The sequence below is a fragment of the Leptodactylus fuscus genome, chromosome 2 (genome assembly GCF_031893055.1).
Source record: "Leptodactylus fuscus isolate aLepFus1 chromosome 2, aLepFus1.hap2, whole genome shotgun sequence".
Taxonomy (NCBI): domain Eukaryota; kingdom Metazoa; phylum Chordata; class Amphibia; order Anura; family Leptodactylidae; genus Leptodactylus; species Leptodactylus fuscus.
This window is the reverse complement of record NC_134266.1, coordinates 69,681,488-69,704,289: the sequence shown is the minus strand read 5'-3', so window position 1 is coordinate 69,704,289 and position 22,802 is coordinate 69,681,488. Positions and strand designations below refer to the sequence as shown.

The following is a 22,802-nucleotide window of genomic DNA, read 5'->3' as shown; positions in this document are numbered from 1 at the left end:
GTCTGCATTCGCATACGAATGCATTGGCCAGCCTTCGGCCAATCAGCGCTGGCTCTGCCGGAGGAGGCGGAGTCTAAGGTCGGACCTGAATGGAGACTGGTGTGGAGCGATCTTAGACTCCGCCTCCTCCAGCAGAGCCAGCGCTGATTGGTCGAGTTCCGTACTCTGGCCAATCAGCGCTGGCCAATGCATTCTATTAGCCCGATGAAGTAGAGCTGAATGTGTGTGCTTAGCACACACATTCAGCTCTACTTCATCAGGCTAATAGAATACATTGGCCAATCAGCGCTGGCCAATGCATTCTATTAGCTTGATGAAGCAGAGTGTGCACAAGGGTTCAAGCGCACCCTCGGCTCTGATGTAGCAGAGCTGAGGGTGCACAAGGGTTCAAGTGCACCCTCGGCTCTCCTACATCAGAGCCGAGGGTGCGCTTGAACCCTTGTGCAGCCTCGGCTCTGCTACATCAGAGCCGAGGGTGCGCTTGAACCCTTGTGCACACTCTGCTTCATCAAGCTAATAGAATGCATTGGCCAGCACTGATTGGCCAGAGTACGGAATTCGGCCAATCAGCGCTGGCCAATGCATCCCTATGGGAAAAAGTTTATCTCACAAAAATCACAATTACACACCCGATAGAGCCCCAAAAAGTTATTTTTAATAACATTCCCCCCTAAATAAAGGTTATCCCTAGCTATCCCTGCCTGTACAGCTATCCCTGTCTCATAGTCACAAAGTTCACATTCTCATATGACCCGGATTTGAAATCCACTATTCGTCTAAAATGGAGGTCACCTGATTTCGGCAGCCAATGACTTTTTCCAATTTTTTTCAATGCCCCCGGTGTCGTAGTTCCTGTCCCACCTCCCCTGCGCTGTTATTGGTGCAAAAAAGGCGCCAGGGAAGGTGGGAGGGGAATCGAATTTTGGCGCACTTTACCACGTGGTGTTCGATTCGATTCGAACATGGCGAACACCCTGATATCCGATCGAACATGTGTTCGATAGAACACTGTTCGCTCATCTCTACTCACAAACCCAAGAGTCCAAACCCCAGGTGGAGAATCACACACACTTACACTCACACACACGTCCTCACATTGCCAGCCACCAACTAGCTGGCCGCCTCAGGTTTAACCCTCACCCCACAGTCACTTTACGCTAATAAACCCCAGCAGCCTACCAAGCCCCCGCTCCGAGACCTCCATGTGTGCCGAGCACAAGCGCCAACCCACAACACCGCTTGGGCAGTCACACAAACTACACTGGGAGGCCACACGCACACTTCCTGCCTACACGTGACTTCTTATAGTCCGAATGTGGCCGCCCGGCACCCGCTGTAATAGAGAGGCGAATGCCGGCGAGGGATAGATGCCGGCACAGGTGCGGGGGCCTGAGACATCGCTACGCTCCTCTGCCCTGCATGAAGCCAGCAGCGGGAGGAGTGATGCTATTCCGCTCCTCCGTCCCCCCGCCGCTGGCTTCATGCAGGGCAGAGGAGCGTAGCGATGTCTCAGGCCCCGGCACCTGTGCCGGCGTCTATCCCTCGCCAGCATCCGCCTCTCTATTACAGCGGATGCCGGGTCTGTATTGGCGGCCCCTTCTCCCCCGGGGCCGGTCCCCACCAACCCCATACCTGTAAAGTTGCAGGCCGGTTCCTGTGCGGCGATATCGCAGGAGCCGACCTGTTCGGGTGAGAGCCGGGAGCCTAATGAGGCTCCCAGGCCTGTCACTGCTATATTAGTATTGCGGCTGAGTCTATGACCAGCCGTAATACTAATATACAAAATGTCCCACAGACGGCAATACAGTTGTATTGCCGTCTATGGGACTTGCAACCAGGTGACTGCAGGCTCAAGCCCCCGGGGAGGAATAAAATAGTAAAAAAAAAAAAAAATTTAAAAACATATAATGAAAAAATGAAATAAATAAAAGTTCTAAATCACCTCCTTTCCCTAGAATATATATAAATGTAGAAAATCATATGTCAAACACATACACATTAGGTATCCCTGTGTCCGAAAAATGCCCAGTCTACTAATAGTTTTCCTGTACAGTGAACGTCAAAATCACAAGTACTAAACCGCCGGGTTTTTTTTCAATACAAGGTGATCTAACCAATAGACATTCCCCAAAATGGTATAACTAAAAAGTACATCTGGACCCGCAAAAAAAAAAAAAAACACTCTATGTGTCCCCGTACAGCTGCAGGGTCACCTGTCAATGTGGCCTTGCAGCTGTTGCAAAACTACAACTCCCATTGGTATATAGAAGTATATTAACTTAAAATACCTCTCTCCCAAACACAGTATGTACATTTCAACTTTACCATATACCAGACAAATTACAAATAAACTTTCACTATAAATACCAAAAAAGTGCCTGTGTTACTACATACACAATACAAAATATCACATGTTCTATCACATCCACATTTTTAAAGTACTCTCACAGTTTCACACATCAGTGTCGGGCCCAATTGTTACATGACCGCAGACGAAGTCGCGGGTACAAGCTAGTTACTGATATTTTTAATTTTAGACTATTTTAAAATAGTACAATTCATAAAAGTATATATATTTTATATGTTTTAGTATGAATCTATGCTTTCTAACACCTTTTATTCCATTCATGATATTTGTGTGATTTTCTAGACTTAATAATAATAATAATATACATAGAAATTATATTAATAGACTTAATAGACTGCATAAGAGGGAATACACATGCACAAAATGTCTTAATGTAAAAGACTTACAGTATCAGTGATTTTCTATAATTATGGTAGGTTCTTGAAATATTTAGACAAGGGCTCCTTGTGTAGAGACTCTTGGTGGTCTCTCTTATTAAAACAGCTTGTAAATATTCATGAAACAAGAAAGACACCTGCAAAATGTCTACTGGCTAACATAAAGGAGAAAGAATTTCTGATGCAAAAAAACACGTTGAATAATTGATCAATTAATCTAAGTAGGCAATTTACTAGAAGTAATATATCAGGGTTGACAGGATTATTTTTGGTGATATCACTGTACTGTAGTTTGGAATATATCTAGGACCAATGTGGATAAAAGTAAGTTTGAAGATGGAGACATTAAAATAAATTGTGATAAAATAAAATATTGACGGCACATCTATCACAGTTACCCTTCCCCCAGCCGTGCAGACTCACACCCTAGGGATAACCTAAGATTCTTACCTGACTTTCAGACCAAAATTTCAAGCCCTTACTACCTTTACAATAACATTTTTCAAAGGGCCAAAATGCTTGTACATGTTCTTACATCTTAGACTACTGGAGGAACAAACCTCTTACCCCTTTTCAATCCATCCTCAATGCTGTTGCCTTGTTAGAGGGTTATAATTAGGATATTTAGATTTAGGATATCCTGTATTTCATGTGTACTGTTCTCCAGATGTTAACACTGCTTTAATAAAATATATGTGAAAGTATTAGATCTGTGAGGGTCCAACTGCCAGGACCCTTACAGATCATCTGTTTGGAGCTAGACTGTCTCCTGATATTGTCATAAGTCGGAAGCCGCACTGCTCATTCAACATATTATTTGTAGTGGCAGGTTTTGGTATTGCAGTGCTGCCCAATAGACATCAGTAGGTGTTCCTGGTACTACAAATCGTATGGTGAGTGAGCATAGACAATATAGGGAGCCTTGCTGTCCCCGAACAGATGATCTGCAGGGGTCTTGGCAGTTGGACCCTCACAGATCTAATATCCTAAGAATAGGCCATCAATATTAGAAACTAGATAACCCTTTAATCCACATTTCCCCTTAATCCACTTGCTCCTCTTTGCTCACTCCCCTGTCCCTTCAGTGCTAAGGCCCAGTTTACATCAGCATTCGAGTTTCAGTTCGGGGAGTCCTCTTGGGGACCTCCCAAACGAAAACCTTTACAAATTAAAAAGAGGTTATCTAAGAACTCACACAGAACCCATAGACTATAATGAGGTCCGCATGGTTTCCACATGAAACCTGTGCCGCTTGCGGACTCTCCAAACGGAAACCCGAAAGCTGATGTGAACCGGGCCTAACAATGATATACAAGAGAGCCCACAGTGTCTCCTTCACATATCTCTGTCCTAATCTTATTCAATTTTGTACCATGACATATCCGACTATCCGTCTAACCTCTTCAAACACAAAAACGGACACCCAGCACTCCACTACACAACTATATAAGCAGCTTCGCCCTTATCGTGTCATTCTCCTTATAGACTGTTGGCCCCGGCAGGCAGAACCCTCTTACCTCCTGTGCCAGTTTCTAAATTAATAAATTCATGTTTATTGTACTTGCATGTATCATGTGTTCATGTTGTATACTTAAACCCTCCTATATTTCATGTGTACAGCTCTCCAGATGTTAATAGTGCTTTAATAAAATATCTGTGAAAGTGGCAGGGGTAAACTGCTGGCATCTGAAATGCACCTTGTGCCAATACTGTAGTAATAAGCAGTTAGGAGAGTCCCAGGTGCCAACCTATATCTTCTCTGTGATCAGAAACTCTCATATGTTTCTATATATAAAGACACCAAGCGAATACCATTGTACACAGCTCTTAAAGGGATTCTACCACTAAACCAACATTTTTTTTAATTACCACGTCGGAATAGCCTTAAGAAAGGCTATTCGTCTCTTAGCTTTAGACGTGGTCTCCGCGGCGCCGTTCCTTAAAAATACCGGTTTTAACTGGTATTCAAATGAGTTCTCCGCAGCAATGAGGGCGGGCCCCAGCGCTCAAACAGCGATGGGGGCGTCCCTACTGCTGCCCGAGAGCTCACTCCAGCGACACCTCCATTTTCAGCTGCAACCCCACCTCTTCTGTCTTCCGTCTCGGTCCATGCCTGCGCAGTACGCTCCTGTATCGAACTACAAGAGCATGAGCAGCCTCCCAAAAATAGCCGTCGCCGTTTGAGCGCTGGGGCCCACCCTCATTCCTGTGGAAAACTCATTTTCATACCGGTTAAAACCGGTATTTCTAAGGAACGGCGCCGCGGAGACCATGTCTAAAGATAAGAGACGAAAAGCCTTTCTTAAGGCTATTCCGACGTGGTAATTAGAAAAAATGTTGGTTTAGTGGTAGAATCCCTTTAATACCATTGGGCCGCAGCTCTTCTTAAAAGACTAGACCAGTCAGACATTCCATTTGAAGGACTTGTTTAGCTGAACAGATAGTGATGTGCTGTCTATAGGGTTAAAAGGAACGTGATACTGATATATTATACATTTCACGTTACATTATTCATTGTCATCTCCGGAGTTTCTCTGGGTATATCTTTAGAGCTTGATGTATTTTTCATTGCAGCGTGGTTTTTACCATGGCAAGATCTGAAGACTCTGAACAGGAGACATCATTATAAAAAAAACTTTAGTGTTTGTATTAATTCTCCAAGGTGGTCGTTTCTGTTCACAAAGTGCTAATGAGCAAGGAAGCTTTTTGTCTTTTATATAAAACTGTTACGTTTTATTGTATGTGAAGTTTTTCCATCTAGATCACAAGACTCTTAGAACAATGTATAGTTGGTTAAGTTCATTGGTCTACTTATATGTGCACTCTGGTCAGGTATCTTGAGGGTGTAAAGTTGAAAACCAATCACACAATATTTTCCTGAATTAATTAGATAATATACAAGGGGGTGGGGCTTAATTCAAGTCATCTCAAACTGAGAATGCCCATGTTTTGTCCTGTACCTTTACAAATCCCATTAAATGTCGCTAAATGGGGCCCATACATTTTCAGTAACTGCTGGTCAAAAGCACACGCTCTGTGAGATCAGCTAAGTGTATGTGTACTCACTGGGAAGAAAGGATTAACCCGCTGCTGGACACATCTCCCGAGAGCTGTGGTGTTGCTCAGGGGCTGTATTCTTTCTATAACTGAGCTAATGTATCAGTGGAAATTGGGGAAAAAGTAATGTTAAAGAGAGTCTATCATCTGTAAAATCATAAAGTAATGACAGTACCTTGTAGTGATCTTTACATACTTTCCAAATATGCCTTTGTTATTCAACATTGCTGAGAAAATTGTAGTGCTTCTGGAGCATTTCTTATCCTCCGCAGGCTTCACTCTATGCTATAGATTACTTTCCCCTGTCTCCCAGGTCCACCCACCCTTCTATGATTGATTGCTCTCCCCTTGGGACATCTGAGCAGCAGTTAGGGGAGGTTGTCTATGGTGCAGAGTAAATCCTGGGGAAGTAATACCCCAAAAGCACTTTTCACCTTATCTGCATATGAATAAACCAGCAATTTTATTGTTCTGTCATTACCTTATTTCAATTGTTCTGATGATAGAGTGTCTTAAAATTCAGGTTCCCTGGTCCCTGATGACACAACAATATGTGTCACCTACAAAAACATAACCAGAATGGAGAGGGAAATCTATTTTATAACACTTTTGTAGCATTTTATTAAAAATACATGAAAATGTGAAAGACGTGGTATCCACTCCTGTACCAAGGAAAATGTTCCCATCGTGAAATGGTTAATCTTATGTGGATGGATTTATCCTGACCCAGAGTTCACTACCCTAGAACTAGAATAGGAGAGAAAGCAATGTGTTATATTTTAGTATAACAACTTTATCTTGTGCACTTACCTTCATTCCAAATGTAAAAATAGTGATTATAATCTTAAAAACAAGAGCTAAGGCCAATTGCCACATAGCAGTGTAAACTCCTGGACCGGCTGGGCGATCCGGGATGTCATCCACAGGTCTGGTCATGTTAACATCATTAATGTAGTCACAAAGTTGAGAAGACTCAAGAGCTCCGCAGTCATTGAAAAGCTCAGAGATAAGTTCACTAGTGCTTCTCCGTGTGTAAGGGTTTGGGTATGCTATAATGGCTGTTATTGCTGTGACCACAATAACTTCCAGTACTGGGTACTTGCCAAGGCTGGTGGTCTTGCGTCTACGGCACCAAGCAATGTTGCAACGAATAAATAGAGTTCCCCAAAGTCCTCCAAAAACTCCCAGGAGAATGAAAGGAAATAGCTCAGCCATGTACCAAGGTGTATGATATTCCACATAAAAGAGAACCAAACGACTGTTCCCAAATGGGTTAATTGATCTCAGAGTAAATGCGGCCACAAGAGCAGCAAAAAAGGAACGCCATAGGGTTTTTAGAGGAAAATAGTAACTGACCTACAAAAAAATAAAATGATTAATGAACATATACGGACAAACATTTATCTAATTAGACAAATTAGAGATAGCTTATACATTTCCTCATGCACTATAACTGGAAACTAGATTTCACTAGGAATAGAGAGAAATGAGTCGGCATTATTCATCTTTTACAGATTTAATTAAATGGATTGAGTGATCATAATTTGACAATCTGAAATATAGATGTGTCCACCCTTGAATTTGCATAAGGACGTCAATTTCTCATGGACCCAATTCAATACAATATTTCAACATGTAAGAAAGAGTCTTGCAAGCTTGCAATTTGCAACACTACCAATAGGGGGCCACACATAGTCCCATTGGACATCAGAGTATCACATAATTATTAGAGATGAGCGAGTACTGTTCGGATCAGCCGATCCGAACAGCACGCTCGCATAGAAATGAATGGACGTAGCCGGCACGTGGGGGGTTAAGCGACCGGCCAACGTCAAAGCGAAAGTACCAGGTGCATCCATTCATTTCTATGGAGCGTGCTGTTTGGATCGGCTGATCCGAACAGTACTCGCTCATCTCTAATAATTATGTTGTTTAGAAATCTGGTCATTTTGTGGTAACCATCTCTGGACATCTCCAGTCAAAAAATGTGCGGGCGGACAGATCGGTCTGTAATTCATGCTGCATAAATAATGAAGACCATGTTGTAATAATGTATTTGCCTATCGCTAAGCAAAATGTGCTGTGGGAAAAACTGCTTTCTGCTTCAATTTATACGAAAACCGCTGGCGTATATCTGTAGGTGTAATTGATATGCTGCGATTTCCAAAACTGCAACGGCTTAGGAAATCGCAGCATGTTTGCACTTTCCCCCATTGTGTGGATGAGATTCGGTAGAATCCCATCAACTTTACAGAGACTGTAAACCGCCACGGCCAAACAGCTGCATTTGCGCCTTGTGGGGCCCCAGCCTAAAGCAGGTATATGAAAACTGTGCAAATGTGTGTGCAAGATACAACTAAATTTCTCTACTTAGCGTTTACAGCTGGCTGCCTGGGGTTATAGACCTGCTCACAGGTCAGCATGATGACACGTTCCCTGCTCCTGGCTCCTTAGATTCCTGTCTCTCCCTCTCTCTACATATGGATTTCTTCTTTGAGAACTGATACGGGCTTGAAGGGCTGTTATCTGTGTAAGTAAGTCCAGACATAACTGTGCAAGCCCCATGCTTGAATGAGCTGAAAACCAGCAAGTGGAAAGGAGGTAAGAGAGGAGGGCAGCTGAAATCTTGAGATTAGAAAACATCTCAAAAATGGAATGTCATTGGTGACCATCTTCAGGAATGGACTCTGATGCAATATTAATTACTTATTCTTAGTATAGGTCATTGATATTAAATATGTGGGGGTCTGGCTCCAAGCATCTGCCTCCAATGTACACATTACAGAGAATAGCTGATCAGTAAGGGTTGCAGGCGTGAGACCCCAACCGATTTCATATTAATTACATGTCCTAAGGAATGGGTCATTAATATTAGAGTCTTGGATAACTCCAGGAAATACAAACTGATGTTACAAGATTGGCATTTCTAACCCCCCACAATCACAGGATTCAAGAAGGCCCTGAAGACTCACCTATTCAGGAAGGCCTACAACCTCCAATAACACTATCACCGCACTGCCATCTGTACAGTCTCCCCCTCTCCTTCTGTCTCTACCCCCTTCCCTCATAGATTGTAAGCCCTCGCGGGCAGGGCCCTCTACCCCACTGTGCCAGCCGATCACTGTTAGTATGATATGTACCTGTATATTTTGTGAATTGTATGTAACCCCCAAATGTAAAGCACCATGGAATTAATGGTGCTATATAAATAAATAATAATAATAATAATAATAATAAAGGGAGATTAGAAACTTAGCATGTTTTGGCAATGCAGACCACATACCGGTACATACTAAGGATAATTCAGTAATGAAGACTTAAGTAATGAAGATATAAATACACATTGCTTACCATGTGCCTATGCAGTACTGTTGTAAAATTTTTATTTTGTTCATCGTAGGCCAAGACAGATAATAACTATAAAATCTTTAAAGATTTTATCATTGGTCTAGAAAACTGTGCACTAAGTACTTTATATTGAACTGGAATAACATAGTGTCAGGAGTCCTGATGGGCCAAGAAGAAATCAAACCCATAACCAAGAACCATGTGATACATAAGGAAATATACATAACTATACATATATGCTATGATACCAAAAACCATTTTTTCAATATTTTAATTTCCTTTCTCTGTCTGAAGGGGGAATTTCAAGCTATAAAAGTTCTTGTGGTTTTACCAGCAATATCTCAGTCGACAATTGTTGAACTGGTATTGGCAGTTTAGTTTTTTGACCTTTTTTGACTCTGGCTATTAATTATTTGTTAATCTTTTCCTTAGTTTCTATATAGTAAGTAAAGCTGATTGATTCTGCAGATCAATGTACAAAACAGTACTTCCGAAAAGTTATTGGCATTAGTAAGTTATGTTATGTAGGTTAAAGATCATTCCTCCTTAGACTTAATCTTATAATAAACTTCTACATATCTTTATACCTTTATTTAAGCTTAAAGTGGGTTTCCAGTCTCAAACGGAGTTCCCATACTGATGATCTATCCAGAGAATACCCTATTCTGGCAATCTCATGGCAAACAAAGGTGAGACTGGGAGTGTAAGGGTTGAGGATAAACTCTTGGCGCTGTCTACATTGGTGCAAGAACCAATTTGAACAAAATGAATATATAATATTTAAATAAACATTAAATTGTAAGTTAATAAATTGCTTTTATTAAATATTAATAAATTAATATTAATTAATTAATTAATAAAAATGTAATTCTTGTCTATTCATTTCACTGATTGCCCTTCAATACTTGTTATATTATTTGATACTAATAAATTATATAAATGGTTGCAGTTAATATTGGTAAAAGAATCATGGTGTAATAACAATGGAAGCGAATATATATCATCACAAACATTCTCACAATGGATTAAACTTTATATATAAAGCAGAGTACCTCTTCCAAACTGAATAGCACCCCACCAATTGGGGCTCCAAAAGCCACAGAGACTCCAACTGCAGCGGCTGCTGAAAGCACCTGTAACATAAACATTGCAGGGTAAAGTAGACACATATTGGTCAATGCATTAAGTTGTCTATTTTATTTTTCAACCTGCTTTACTTACTTCCCTCCTCTTCCCTTCATTCTTACTGTACTTGGACAACAGGCTGCTAAAAAGGTTGCCGCAGCAACACGCGACATGGACTGACGGTCCTTCTTTTCCAAGACTCAATCCTGAAGAAACCACCAGCACTAACGTCACTGTTTTTATCAACAGTGTCCACTTTCCAAGATAGCCCCTTATTATAAAACCGCTGAGGATGGTTTTTATCTAGAACATAAAAAAGGAAAGGTTTTAGAATGTTACTTTGAGAAAAGACTGTCCCATTTGGTCATACACTTCAATCTTTTTGGAAGATGACAACATACATAACCCAATAGGATCATCATTTGCTATACTAACCATGTTTACATCTATGAATTGAAAGGGATAACTGTAGTGTTGGCCATAAAGTAAAGAGCCATAAATTCACTTGCAGGGCCTAACAGAACATGCAGGGTCTTTTTAACACATCAGTGTGCCCAAAGCAAAGGTTTGATGAGTGACCCCTATCACCACCACTTACACATAACTGACCCACCCAAATTATAACGCCCTGTCAATGGCCCTCACACAATATAATGCCCCTGCAGTAGCCCCATATAATATAATGGCTCATAACACATTAAGCTGTAGCCCTCTGGTTGCCCTCATAGTATAATATCCCCCTCCAGTTGCCTTCACAATATAATGATCCTCTCCTTGTGAACTCATTGTATAATATCCCCCTTTAGTTGACCCCACAGTTTCATGTCCCTCCTCCAGTGTGCCCTATAATTTCATGCCCCTCCTGATGCCCACTGTACAAACAAAGAAGTATGGACATAGGGTAACCCAGAAAAGCAGGAGAGCACTCTAAATGCAGGATTTTCCCATTGTCTAAAGGGGGCGCCCACTATCATAGGGCCCATGCAAGTGCACCGTTTGCCCAATGGTTAAAGTGGCCCTATGCCCTAAACAGATTCCGTATTATGTCACATACATAGTGTACAGTGGGTCATACCTTACCTTTATGTGTGTCATTTTTATTTTTCTGCAGAGAAAGGCACCATATTGTGACACATGCATTATCTACTGGGTCACAATGTCAACGTTTAGGGTCCATGTACACAAAATGCTAATCTGGAGAGTAGCAGAACTAGAAATTCAACCTTTGGTGTTAAAGGGTTGGTTCGTGATTAATAAAAATAAGGCTATGGGGAAACACCAAACACAGCCCATAGACAAATGTGGAGATGTTTCTTGGGAAAAAAACTCCTTTTTCTTACAGGAGGCATCTTGAGTTGAGGAAGACTACCACTAACATATGGTACAATAAAAGTTATCTGTACAGCAAGTGTGGCTTGAGCTCATAATAGGTAGTTCTGTCACAGCCACCCAAGTCACAAATCTATAGAGTCTTGTATCTAAAGACAAGCAGCATGTGCAAATAAACAAGAAGATCTGCTCCAGCTATAATGGGCAAGAAATCATAGAGCTGCGCTTCGTTTCACTATAAAACTGGAATTTTGTAGCACACATGACACCATTTAAAGTTACATTTTCTCTAAGCCAACGTCTTCATATACACAGGTGTCAAGACTTCCATCTCGCTCCAAAGTTTCCCGTTCCTTAAATAAAATGTAATTTCCGTGACTGGTGGAGAAAGTAAGTATTAGATGTGCCTGTCCAGAATTAGATTTCTTTTTTTAACGTCTGTAAAATATATTATAGAACTTGAAGTGATCACATATCCGGAGACATTACCTTTATATAATATTCGGTGGCCACTTTCTAATTTTGGAAACCATGGCTTCTGAGTGTTTGGAATATATGCTTATATCTTTACTGCATATTTCATTGAGATCCCTATGAGCATTATTGCACAGATTCTACTAGGACATGCCTGATTTGTAAACTTTGGGACTCTCCAGGTAAGTCTGGGACAGTTGGCACTGACTACATATGCTTGGTTCACATGTGGGTTGATATTCCGTCTGGGGAGTCCGCATGGGACCCCCCCCCCCCCAAACGGAATACCAAACGCAATTGCAGGCACTGTGCAGTAAAAGCACAGGACCCCATAAATAAAATGGGGTCCGTGTGCTTGTCGCGCACTGCCCGCATGAATCATCCGGACAGGAAAGTAGGTTGTGAACTACTTTCCTGTCCGCATGATCCCTGTGGAGAACTGGCGGCAAGCATACGAACCCCATTATAGTCTATGGGGTCCATGTGCTTTTACTGGCGCACTGCGTGCAGTTGCGTTCAGTATTCTGTTCGCGGATGGTCCTCATGCAGAATCCAACACAGATGTGAACGAGGCCTTACACACTGTATCATAGAAGAATGGTTGTAAAATGATAAACCGTCCTAACATCTTACCTCAGGGATTCCAGAACCACATGCATAAGGAGCGAAGACTCGCACCAAGGAGACAGCCAGAAAGGCAAAGGTCAAAGCCCACATAATATAAAGGAAATAGTTCAGGATATATGCGCTGGCACCCTGGAAAAGATCACACAATGTGTCAAAAATAAAATATAAAAAGACATTTTAATAAGGTGTTTATAAAGCAAACGTATGACAGATATGACTAAAATAGGCAACATAGGCCAATTACGCTAAAAACTACGGTAAGAGTTTGTGTTCCAAACATATGACGTATCGCCGTAGGAGGAGGTTGAAGGGACCGGGAGAAGGAAATATATGACAAAAACATGAGTGTGGAATTCTAGTGTCACTAAGTATCCAGATCATTCCACCTACATATAAAGTGTCCATGAAAGGGTTGACTGAGCAGGAGACAAGTGCTCATAGGCTTGTGATCATCTATTAAAACTGTTAATGAAACCATCTGTTCGTCCTTCTATAATCAGACTCTGCATAATGTGATACTTGAGACTGTGAACACTGCGAGGTCTCTGATTCTGAATAATTAATGGACTGTATGTTGTCTACATATGTGAATAATTGTGTGTTATACACAGTACAGCAGCATCTTCATATACGCTCATCTCACATTCACTGACAATAATAAGAGATGTTACATTTACAATATAAGTTGAACTTGTAGGTAGAATCCATCCACTAATAATATAGAACACTGCAAATGGTGGGGATACCATAATAATTTGTGGATTATGTATATGTACTGTGGCAATTGTGAAACAGAAAAATCTAGAGAATAAATCCATAACTATTACTGACATATTCATAAACATATTCCATGGTAAGTGACTAATAGATGGTAGAAATCTGCAGTGAGGGTAATAGGACCTCTGCAGTTGTCGCACCAGTGGTACAGTTTGTCCGACCCCGACTTATTTAACAACTAAAAGATATGTTTAATTTATAAAAATGTGTATCCTGTGACAAAGCTAAGCCTTGGTATAGAGCAAACATATGTCGTAATGTCCTTAAAGCATATAGGTCTTCACAGGCTGAAAAAGTATAGTCCGCAATTCAGCATAAAAAATGACGAAAAGTTATTTTTTTGGAAAAAAGATACCTGGTTCACATCTGTACTCGGGCCATTCCGTTCCCCTCTCCGCATGCAGTAAGCAGCACTTTTCTCTCCGCATTTCTTGTGTGGAAACCACACGGACCCCATTATAGTCTATGGGGTCTGCGGGTTTCCCAAGATAACCGCTTTTTTATGCGGAATACGTTTTTATTTGGGGTGGGTCCCCAACTGGATTCCCCAAAAGGAAACCAATGCAGAGTCTCAGGCCTCAGAGTAAAAGGAAAAATAGATTAAAAAAATGAAGTGTGTTATGATAGCTGGTTGGCCTATGTAGTACCATCCACTGGAATCATGGCGACCAAAAGATGGATATTCTAACCATTAGCTTGTCTTGTTTATTTTCACCTCACTATAGGAAAACCTTCCCCTTATCCAAGTAGCACAAACTATACAGCAACAGTTAGAGAGATATACTCAGGATAGAAAACGCTTTGGTAAACTTGTAGGCACCATAGACAGGTCTCCGCAATCTCCGCAATGTGCAAAATGGCATCTATAGTTGCAACTCATGACCACATGTAAGTTTTTCTTTAATACTAACAAGCTTCTAAGTCACCAGTAGTACCTATATCCTTAATAGGCTCAACATACTGTACTATTCACTATACACTTTGTGCATGTATGTGACATACTATGTATGTTGTCATTGCACTGGGTAAATAGCAGGATCAGACACCAAATGTCACATAGCTATGCCCTTATCAGTCATGGAGTCTGGTTTTTCTGCATTCTGTATACCTGAGGCATATCCAAAAAGTTTGCACACTATAAAGTGAACCAAAGTGTTATATAGTGTTGCAGGAATGCATTGACTTGCCAAGGCAAATTAAGAGAAACTTGTGTTATTTTCCCAAAGTCTTCAGAGAGGAAAACACATTGGCTCAAAACCCAAAATGCTGTTTGCTCTGTATCAAGCCAAGTACTTTACACCTCTCCTTCAGCTGAGGTCTCTGGATACAACAAGCGGTAATGACCTTCAATGTCTACTTCTCCATATACTGCCTTTAGCTGTATCAGTAATTTGTCATTAACTGATAAAGAAATCAACAATCTTTTATTAACTTTTTATGTGCTGGTCTGAATTAGTTTCATGTCTTCCAGTATAAATGCAAAACTTGCTGGAGGCCAGGGGTGGTAAATAACAAAGAAGCTATACCTACCCATGATCCTCGGTATAGGCGCCGCCTACCTCATTCCCTCCGGTTCACGGACTGCCCAGAGACTCAGGTGACCATTGAATCATTGGCCTCAGTGGCCACTTGTTGGGTTACAGTGACACCCCCTGTGGGACCCGCGCTAGGCATTAGAATGAAATATAACAAGAACGTGAATATTTTACCTCTGTTTTATTAATCATCAGTTCTGACCATTTCTGCCATTGAGGACACTTATCCCGGTCATCAAAGGTGGTTTCAGTGGATTTCCAGCAGCATTGCTCATGACTGTACCAGAACCCCTTAAGACATATTCCCTCTTTTAGATCAGTCATCCAGTCCACAGCCAAGTCTATAACACCTGCTAAAGTACCTAAGAAGGAGACAAAAAGACATACTCTACAAGGAGGCAATAAACCATAGACATCGGGGTGGTGTTTTTTTTGTTTTTTTTAATATTATAACCTCACAATGGGATGACAAATAAAAAAGCTATAGTCACTTCACAAATCTTCCTGGGTCCCCCATTAGTTTTTACCGACTAGTCCCTTTCAATGCACTAGTAACACTAGCCAAATACTAGGTGAGCTGGGCCCCACTGGAGACTTCAGACTGTGCAATATAGTGGTGCTATATAAGTAACTAAAATAACAGGAATCCCTGAGGCTCAATGATGTGAATATTATTTTTCAAGACCATTCCCCCCCCCCCAGAAAAAACCTTTTTCCATCAATTATAACAACAAATTACCATATTAAATAACAAATGACCATATCAAATCACCATACAAAAACCATCCGTCCATTTTCTGCTCAATGTGTTCTTCAGTTAAAGCAGAACAATCTTGCCAGCTGCCAATTGACTTTGTTATTGGTCAGTATGACACCTGGAGACACCGTGGTAAAAAATCGCTGCATCTTACAGTACTTGCAAAGTGGAGGGGATTCATGCGAAACCCATGCCCACTTTGCGAAAAAAATTGCAGCACGGACATACTGCAATTTCTAAAACCATTGCGGTTTTGAAAATCACAGCATGTCAATTATATAATTAATAACACCGGCGGCTTTCCCATAGATATAATTGTAACAGAAACAGTCAGAGTGCTGTTCAAAGTGCTGCGGGAAGAACCGGGATACTGTCCTAGAAGCAATGCTACCAGGAGGAATATCTTCATAATACGGCATCTAATGGAGCAGAATTTTTTTTTTTTAATTCTCTCAGATTCGGTAACAAAGCCATATGAATGACCCCTGGCGCTTTATTACACGCATCAAAATATTCAGGAGCTATCTAGTAAATGCAATTTATTTAGACTTTTGGCTAATCTTTTAGAAAAAAAAATCTGATTTATGTGTTTGTAAATTATATGTACTGCATTATGTTACATATTCTGCTTTCTTCTACCAGGCAGGTAATAGTTTGCATGATTTTTAAAATTTAGTTATTTTTAATAGACCTTGGACAAGACAAAGAAACACGATGTGACCGTATGCGAATATTCAGCGAATGATGAAGCATAAAAACACGTAGCATGTCAAATGCGTGGGAGACTGGAAATAGTGTAGACAACACTGACATCTAGTGGTGGTTATGGTTAATGGTCACAGTACAAATTCTGTTTAAATGGATTAAGGTCTATGATACAGTAACTTAAAACCTGAGTTGTTGTGCTGGTATAGCAGTTGTGAATTAGGCATTAATGTGTTTTTTTGGATTGAGTACAGGTATTGCAATGTATAGACATGCACCTTAAAACTCCCTGGTCCTAGTGGAAATCCATTGTCACTTTCATTTGTTCAATTTCATTGCACTGCTTATGATCCATTTTATACTCATTTGTAGAGAACAATAACTGTCTACAATAGTAAGGTTAGAATAACATGTCTTCCTTACTCTATATTACCCCATATATAATAGTATTGTTATGTCATGTTGCAAAGGGGTATCCTAATCTTAAACAGACTCTGTCAAAATGTTTTCTTCTTTCTGCATGGAAGGCAATAGTAGTACATTCAGGGCCACTACATGTATCTTATACACGGTATATATATATATATATATATATATATATATATATATATATATATATATATACATATAGTGTCGCTCATTAAATTTTGTTTGAACTTCTATATTATGTATGGCATCCACATTCTAAACACACACAAGACAACTGTAAAAACTACACTTACGAATCTGCGTATAGACAAGCTAAGACTGTGATCATAGATACGACCCTGAGGAATAAAGGTAGTGAAGATACATCCGGAAAAATCTCTCTCTAGTGTCCAGAAGTGAAGATACGCCTAATTTAATAGAAGTCTGAATAAATTAGGAGAATCCATTGCCTACCACTGTACCATAAACTTATCTCTATTCCAGGTATGAGCTAGTGTAGGTTTTAGTTATATTTATGCCAATGTCTGGCATAAATGATAAAAAAAATCTGCTAGGCCTCCTGGAAATCTCAGCACCTGACGCGGTCATTGTTTCGAAAAAGTGGTATCCTGGGCGCACAAAAAAAATTAGAGTTTTTGGTGCAAAATCCTTCATGCGCCAAAAATTGCAACTTTCAACTGGCAGAACTATTTTAATAGATTCCCCTATGTCTCCATGCTCCGGGTATGAGTGGTAATGACAGTGTGCAATGAGAACTACCATACCTGCCAGCAGTCCAATAAGCAGCATGACAACCCATCCTGACCAGGCATCCAGGAGGCCTTTGATGAATTCCCAAACTGATTCTTTGCTTTTGCTGGTAATCTGGCAAATGTGATAAAATGTAACATTAGTCAATATACAATAAGAATTACTGGATTGTCTAGAAGGAAACCATATTATCCCAGGTTGCTTAATCTACCTAGTAGTCTGTTTTTAATCCATGTAGATTAACGTCACAATGTATCTATATCCATCTCTTAGTTTGGATCTGTCATGATTCTGAGCTGCAGTTGTAAATTATATGAGTGTCAATGGAGCTATCACTAAGTGCTTAAAGGGGTTGTCCAGGATTCAAGAATATTGCATACTGATCAGTGGGGGGGGGGGGGGTCCAATGCCCAGTCCCCAAACTGATCACCTGATATGGCTGCCAGAAGCCATATACAGCATGTAGCTTATGTGTGACTTACTGTCATAGACAAACTGCCCAAACGTTTTGGGAAACTGGAACTTTTTTTATTTTCTTTACAGATTTGGCTGTAAAAACACTCTCAAGTCACAGACATGTTACATATGAGTCGCAGTCGCATGCAATCTTCATTAAGATCCATGATAAATACAAGTTATATGACTTGCAACCTGTCAAGCAACTTTTGTGTGTCTTATTGATGTGCGACAAATGTTATCATATAGCTCCAGCCTTAGAGAACTACCTGGCGGTGTTATTTGGGCCCTGCTACACTGCAGTAATCATGCACACGGTATGTATTATGTAGACACTACATGGTACATCATATACCATAAGTGAGGGGTCACTGGGCACCTTGAAACCTAAAGCCAGCCCCGGAAGTCTCCCACATATAAAAGGATACATATATAGATACCTGGAGATGTATCTGTAAACTGTGTACTCCTTTGTAACTAAGTCTGAACTGTATAGCAATCCTCACATATCAAAATATATATCCATAAACTCTGCAGGGCTGGATCAGTTGTTCTTAGATTGTGGATTTGTATAGTAATGTAATGTAATGTATGTAATGCAACACTAAATCCTTAGCAGTCTAACCAATCACTTTCTTCTTCTTGCTGATGTTGCTAGTTTGGTGTTACCGGTAGAGATGGGGACGACCACCAGTTCTATATTTAAAATTAGATATACAATTCATCATGCATATGTATAATGCATCCTTGCCTTTCTATGTCTGTCAGTATCCCGTGACTTCTCCCTTAACCAGTCAATGGTGTGGAAATCCTCATACGTCCCAACATCTGGAATGGGTTCATCAAGGAAATCCATCAGGTTGCTGGAACCATTTATCTCTCCAGTATTAACCATGCTGGCTTCTATAATAAAACAAGATTATCAATATCCCCATATAAGCAGCGCTCTTCCATGTATATTAGTATTATTATATGTACATCCTTTGATGTGTAGTTAGTGGCATACATTCCAGGCCTAGATAAAACATCTTGACCATAAGAAAGAAATCTTGGAAATAATTATTGGAAGACAATGAAGCCAAGCACATGAAATACATTATATATAATAAATGAGTATTCTGGATTCTGAGTAGTACTTTATAATAGCATAATATATAAAGGAGTCCTGGGGTGTGTCAAAAGTCAATGTAAGAATTTCTGCATGTTGTCAGTCTATAGGACAGGCCTAAAGCCAGCGTTTTATTACAATTAATATTATAGTGTATTATAGCGTATTTATGTATTTTATATTTATGTATTATAGTGTATTTGATACACTAAAAGGAGACTCACTAGACAACAAGTATAAAATGGCAGTCACAATGTCCTAGACTAGAATGATCTACTCTATGTATGAAAAATGTAAGCATAATGAAAATGGCTGCCAATAGGGCTATATTTCCTACAAGGCATCTGATCTCTATCAATCGCTCACCTTCAGTGGTCACAGGTCACACTTGCCATATAAAAGGAGTGCAAAGAGGCAATGACAGGGTTATGTGTTCCACCAGCATCCAAATCTGGACAGAGAAACGGAACCTGACCGGTCTGACATATATCTCTCTGCAAGACTAGAGTGCATAGCGGGAATATCTAGAAAGGATCCCCAGTGTTCTTCATACTGACCGATCCATACCATATATCCATATGCATCCTTGGCTAAGACTGTGGTGTAGGGGGTATTACCTAGTGTATATTCTTTCCTTTTACAGGTGGTCTGAGGAGAAGAACTTTACCTTTTCTTGGTGACCTGTCGTAAGGTTTTCTTCTTGTTGTTGGTGAAATACTCGCTGTAGTTACAAAGATACAAGAATGTATATGAAGAGCTGCAGCACAGATATGGCTCGTGTTCCCATATCACGGAGGATTGGGCTGTGGAAAAAAAACAGAACATATCATACAGTGCCATTGGATAGCATGCTGTTCAGTTTAGTTGTAGCTTTCTCCATTTTCCCCAATAGCTGAATTGCTGTATGGAAAACTCCATGTAAAGACCCCGACTGTGGTTTCCATAGCTGTCGTTGTATTTGACAATTCATACAACAATTGTTTCTATGTGACATTTCTTAAAACTGTACCAAATGACAAAGCATAAGCCACTTGTAGCAGTTTCTTCCTATAGAGCTCCCAATTCCCACATTATGATAGACAGGTGTAAAGATGGCTTTAGGGTCCATTCACATGAAGGAAAATGCCGCTTTATTTGGCGCTGAATTTTTCACGCTGAAAAAAAAGCCTACCATTGACTTCAATGAATGGACCCTTAGGGTAAGTTCACACAGAGTTTTTTTGGTCAGGATTCTGAGGCCGAATCTGCCTCAAAATCCTGACGAAAAAAAACACTCCCATTGAAATAAATGGGAGCCGCTCAGGAGCAAGATGCTCATTCTTCAGGCTGTTTCGCCTCGCGATTCTGCCTGAACACACACCCTCCTCCAGACTAGGCCCATTCATTGGACCTAATCCGGAGCGGAGTGCGTGACTGGATGCCGATGCACTGCACCGGTTTTCAGTCGCAGCTACCCAGCTTTTGGACCAGAACCTGAGGTGGCCTCCGCCTCAGGTTCCGGTCCAAAAATCTGCATCTGAACTTACCCTTATAGTGGATTGTTACATTTAAGAAAAATAGATTGTCCCTTACATCCTTTATGTGATCTCTGCAGCAGCTGTATAGCTTCTGCAGTGTACAATATAGTCTTTACATGCAGTGACAATGGACGCTGCAGAGAGGGAGATTTAGTTTACTAAATACTTATTATTTTACAGCCCTTGTATTCTGAATGAATAAGCAAGCTTATTAATAATATATTTACATATTGCCAATATTTACATAGGTAAAACAAGGATGTTTATATCCTGTCTGCCCCTGGGACCCCCCAAATTGAGTGTCACCTTATGGGCAGGGGATTATATAGCCTTTGCTCCCTTTTAGGGCGTGAATTTGCCAGGATTGTTTAAAATATTCAGAATTGGCTTAACATATTAGGGACATGTTGACAATGGGGCAATTATTATACCCTGACGTTACTATAATGAATCTTTCTAGGAGGTTCCAGGCAGCAGAAGTCACTATGTGATAGGTGCCACTAAATAAAGATCTAGAACCTGAGCCCTAACATTAACATATATCATGTATGGAATGGTGGAGGTGTTACACATTACCAGTAAGATTTCAGCTTCTAGTACTCAGGGGTACCTACCAGTGGCTTAACTAGGAATGGCGGGACCCTGTGGCGAACCTTTGACATGACCCCCCCCCCGACCGACACCGAAACCCTTGACCGACCCCCTCCTACGCATTCCTAGTATTATACCCCATAATGGCCCCTGCACACAGTATTATGTCCCACTGTGGACACCCACAGGTTGAGAAAAACATTAAAAAAAACTCTGTGTCACCGATCTCCCGGCTCCTACGATGTCGGCCTCCGAAGTAGTCCATCTTCAATGACATCAGACGTCACATGACCCGGGACGCATGCCGGGGTCATGAGATGTCAGACGACTAGGCCGAAGCCTGCCCGGATCGTGGAAAGGTAAGTAACAGTGTTTTTTATGTTTCTTACCTCTCCCGGGCCGCCGATCTTTTCGGACCCCCGAGTATAATGATAGCAGCGGTAGCGGCTGTCACCGGGCCCCTAATGTCCCGGGCCCTGTGGCAGCTGCCACTGCTGCTATGGCGGTAGTTACGCCACTGGTACCTACTATAGTGAAGGGGGCTTGTATGCTTTCACCTTCTCATCCTTTCCCTTGCTTTAGTCTCCCTCATTTGACATTTTATTTGACATTTGACTGCTCCTTATATACGTTATAGGGTCGTACATGTGTGTAATACACAGTTTTAGCATTTGGAAGGTGCTATCTATATATTTACATTTTCACTACATATATATTTACATACATTTCTACCAACATTTTCACTATCGCTGATCTCTAACTCTATACGAGACACAAGACTGTTAATGATCCTGCTGTCATGTTACGTGGTCACTGATTTCAGATTAGAAGGGTGTGTGTCCCTTTGTTTGCTGCATTCCAATGACTGTACATATATTATGTATGCAGCCAAGCATCCAGTAACAAAGGGCTGTTATCCTCATACTTGGACAATAGGCCTTCAGCTTCCTAGCCCCATATGGCAGCATCCGTGAGGTCCGTCGCTTGTAGAAATGCAGCACTGTTATTATTGGAAACAGCCCGACTGAGGATTTCTATAGAAGATGCACTTACCTGTAAAGCCTGCACTGCAACATCACTCAGCCAAGGCCCATAGAAGAGAACAGCATCCTTCCTGTGGGGACTAAAGCTGCAGAAGCAATGATGTCAGGCAGAGGAAGCAGAAATCATGTGACCTAAATCTCCTTATTCAGAAGGCAACCTGGCTCCATCCATCAAGAGCTGATTTAAAGGGACAATGTCCTATTCTCTGAAGTGTTGATATGCTTGTGTGATTCTTACTGCAAGTGAAATATCAGATGCATGTACAAGCAGATCCGCAGCTTCTGTCGCCTTTCATTCATGAACACAACTAGAAGCTGTTTAGTATCTTCACTTATTCCATAATATATAAAACTTATCATAAGTATATTTATTTACAATGCAATGGCTCTTTTTTCTACAAAACAAATGGTCAATGATGTTATTACATT

At 40.8% G+C, this 22,802-nt stretch overlaps 1 protein-coding gene across 1 annotated transcript in view; it reads right to left on the bottom strand.

Moving 5' to 3' along the window:
* CLCN4 (chloride voltage-gated channel 4) overlaps positions 1-22,498 on the bottom strand; it is a 39,869-nt gene extending 17,371 nt beyond the window's left edge. The window contains exons 1-9 of the mRNA XM_075263961.1: positions 22,384-22,498; positions 19,890-20,025; positions 18,866-19,017; positions 17,673-17,772; positions 15,192-15,379; positions 12,712-12,834; positions 10,372-10,578; positions 10,203-10,283; positions 6,613-7,158 (exon numbers count right to left, since the gene is read on the bottom strand). Coding sequence (XP_075120062.1) covers positions 6,613-7,158; positions 10,203-10,283; positions 10,372-10,578; positions 12,712-12,834; positions 15,192-15,379; positions 17,673-17,772; positions 18,866-19,009 — 1,389 coding nt within the window. The 5' untranslated portion in view covers positions 19,010-19,017; positions 19,890-20,025; positions 22,384-22,498. The remainder of the gene's footprint in view (positions 1-6,612; positions 7,159-10,202; positions 10,284-10,371; positions 10,579-12,711; positions 12,835-15,191; positions 15,380-17,672; positions 17,773-18,865; positions 19,018-19,889; positions 20,026-22,383) is intronic.
* Positions 22,499-22,802: the final 304 nt, after the last annotated feature.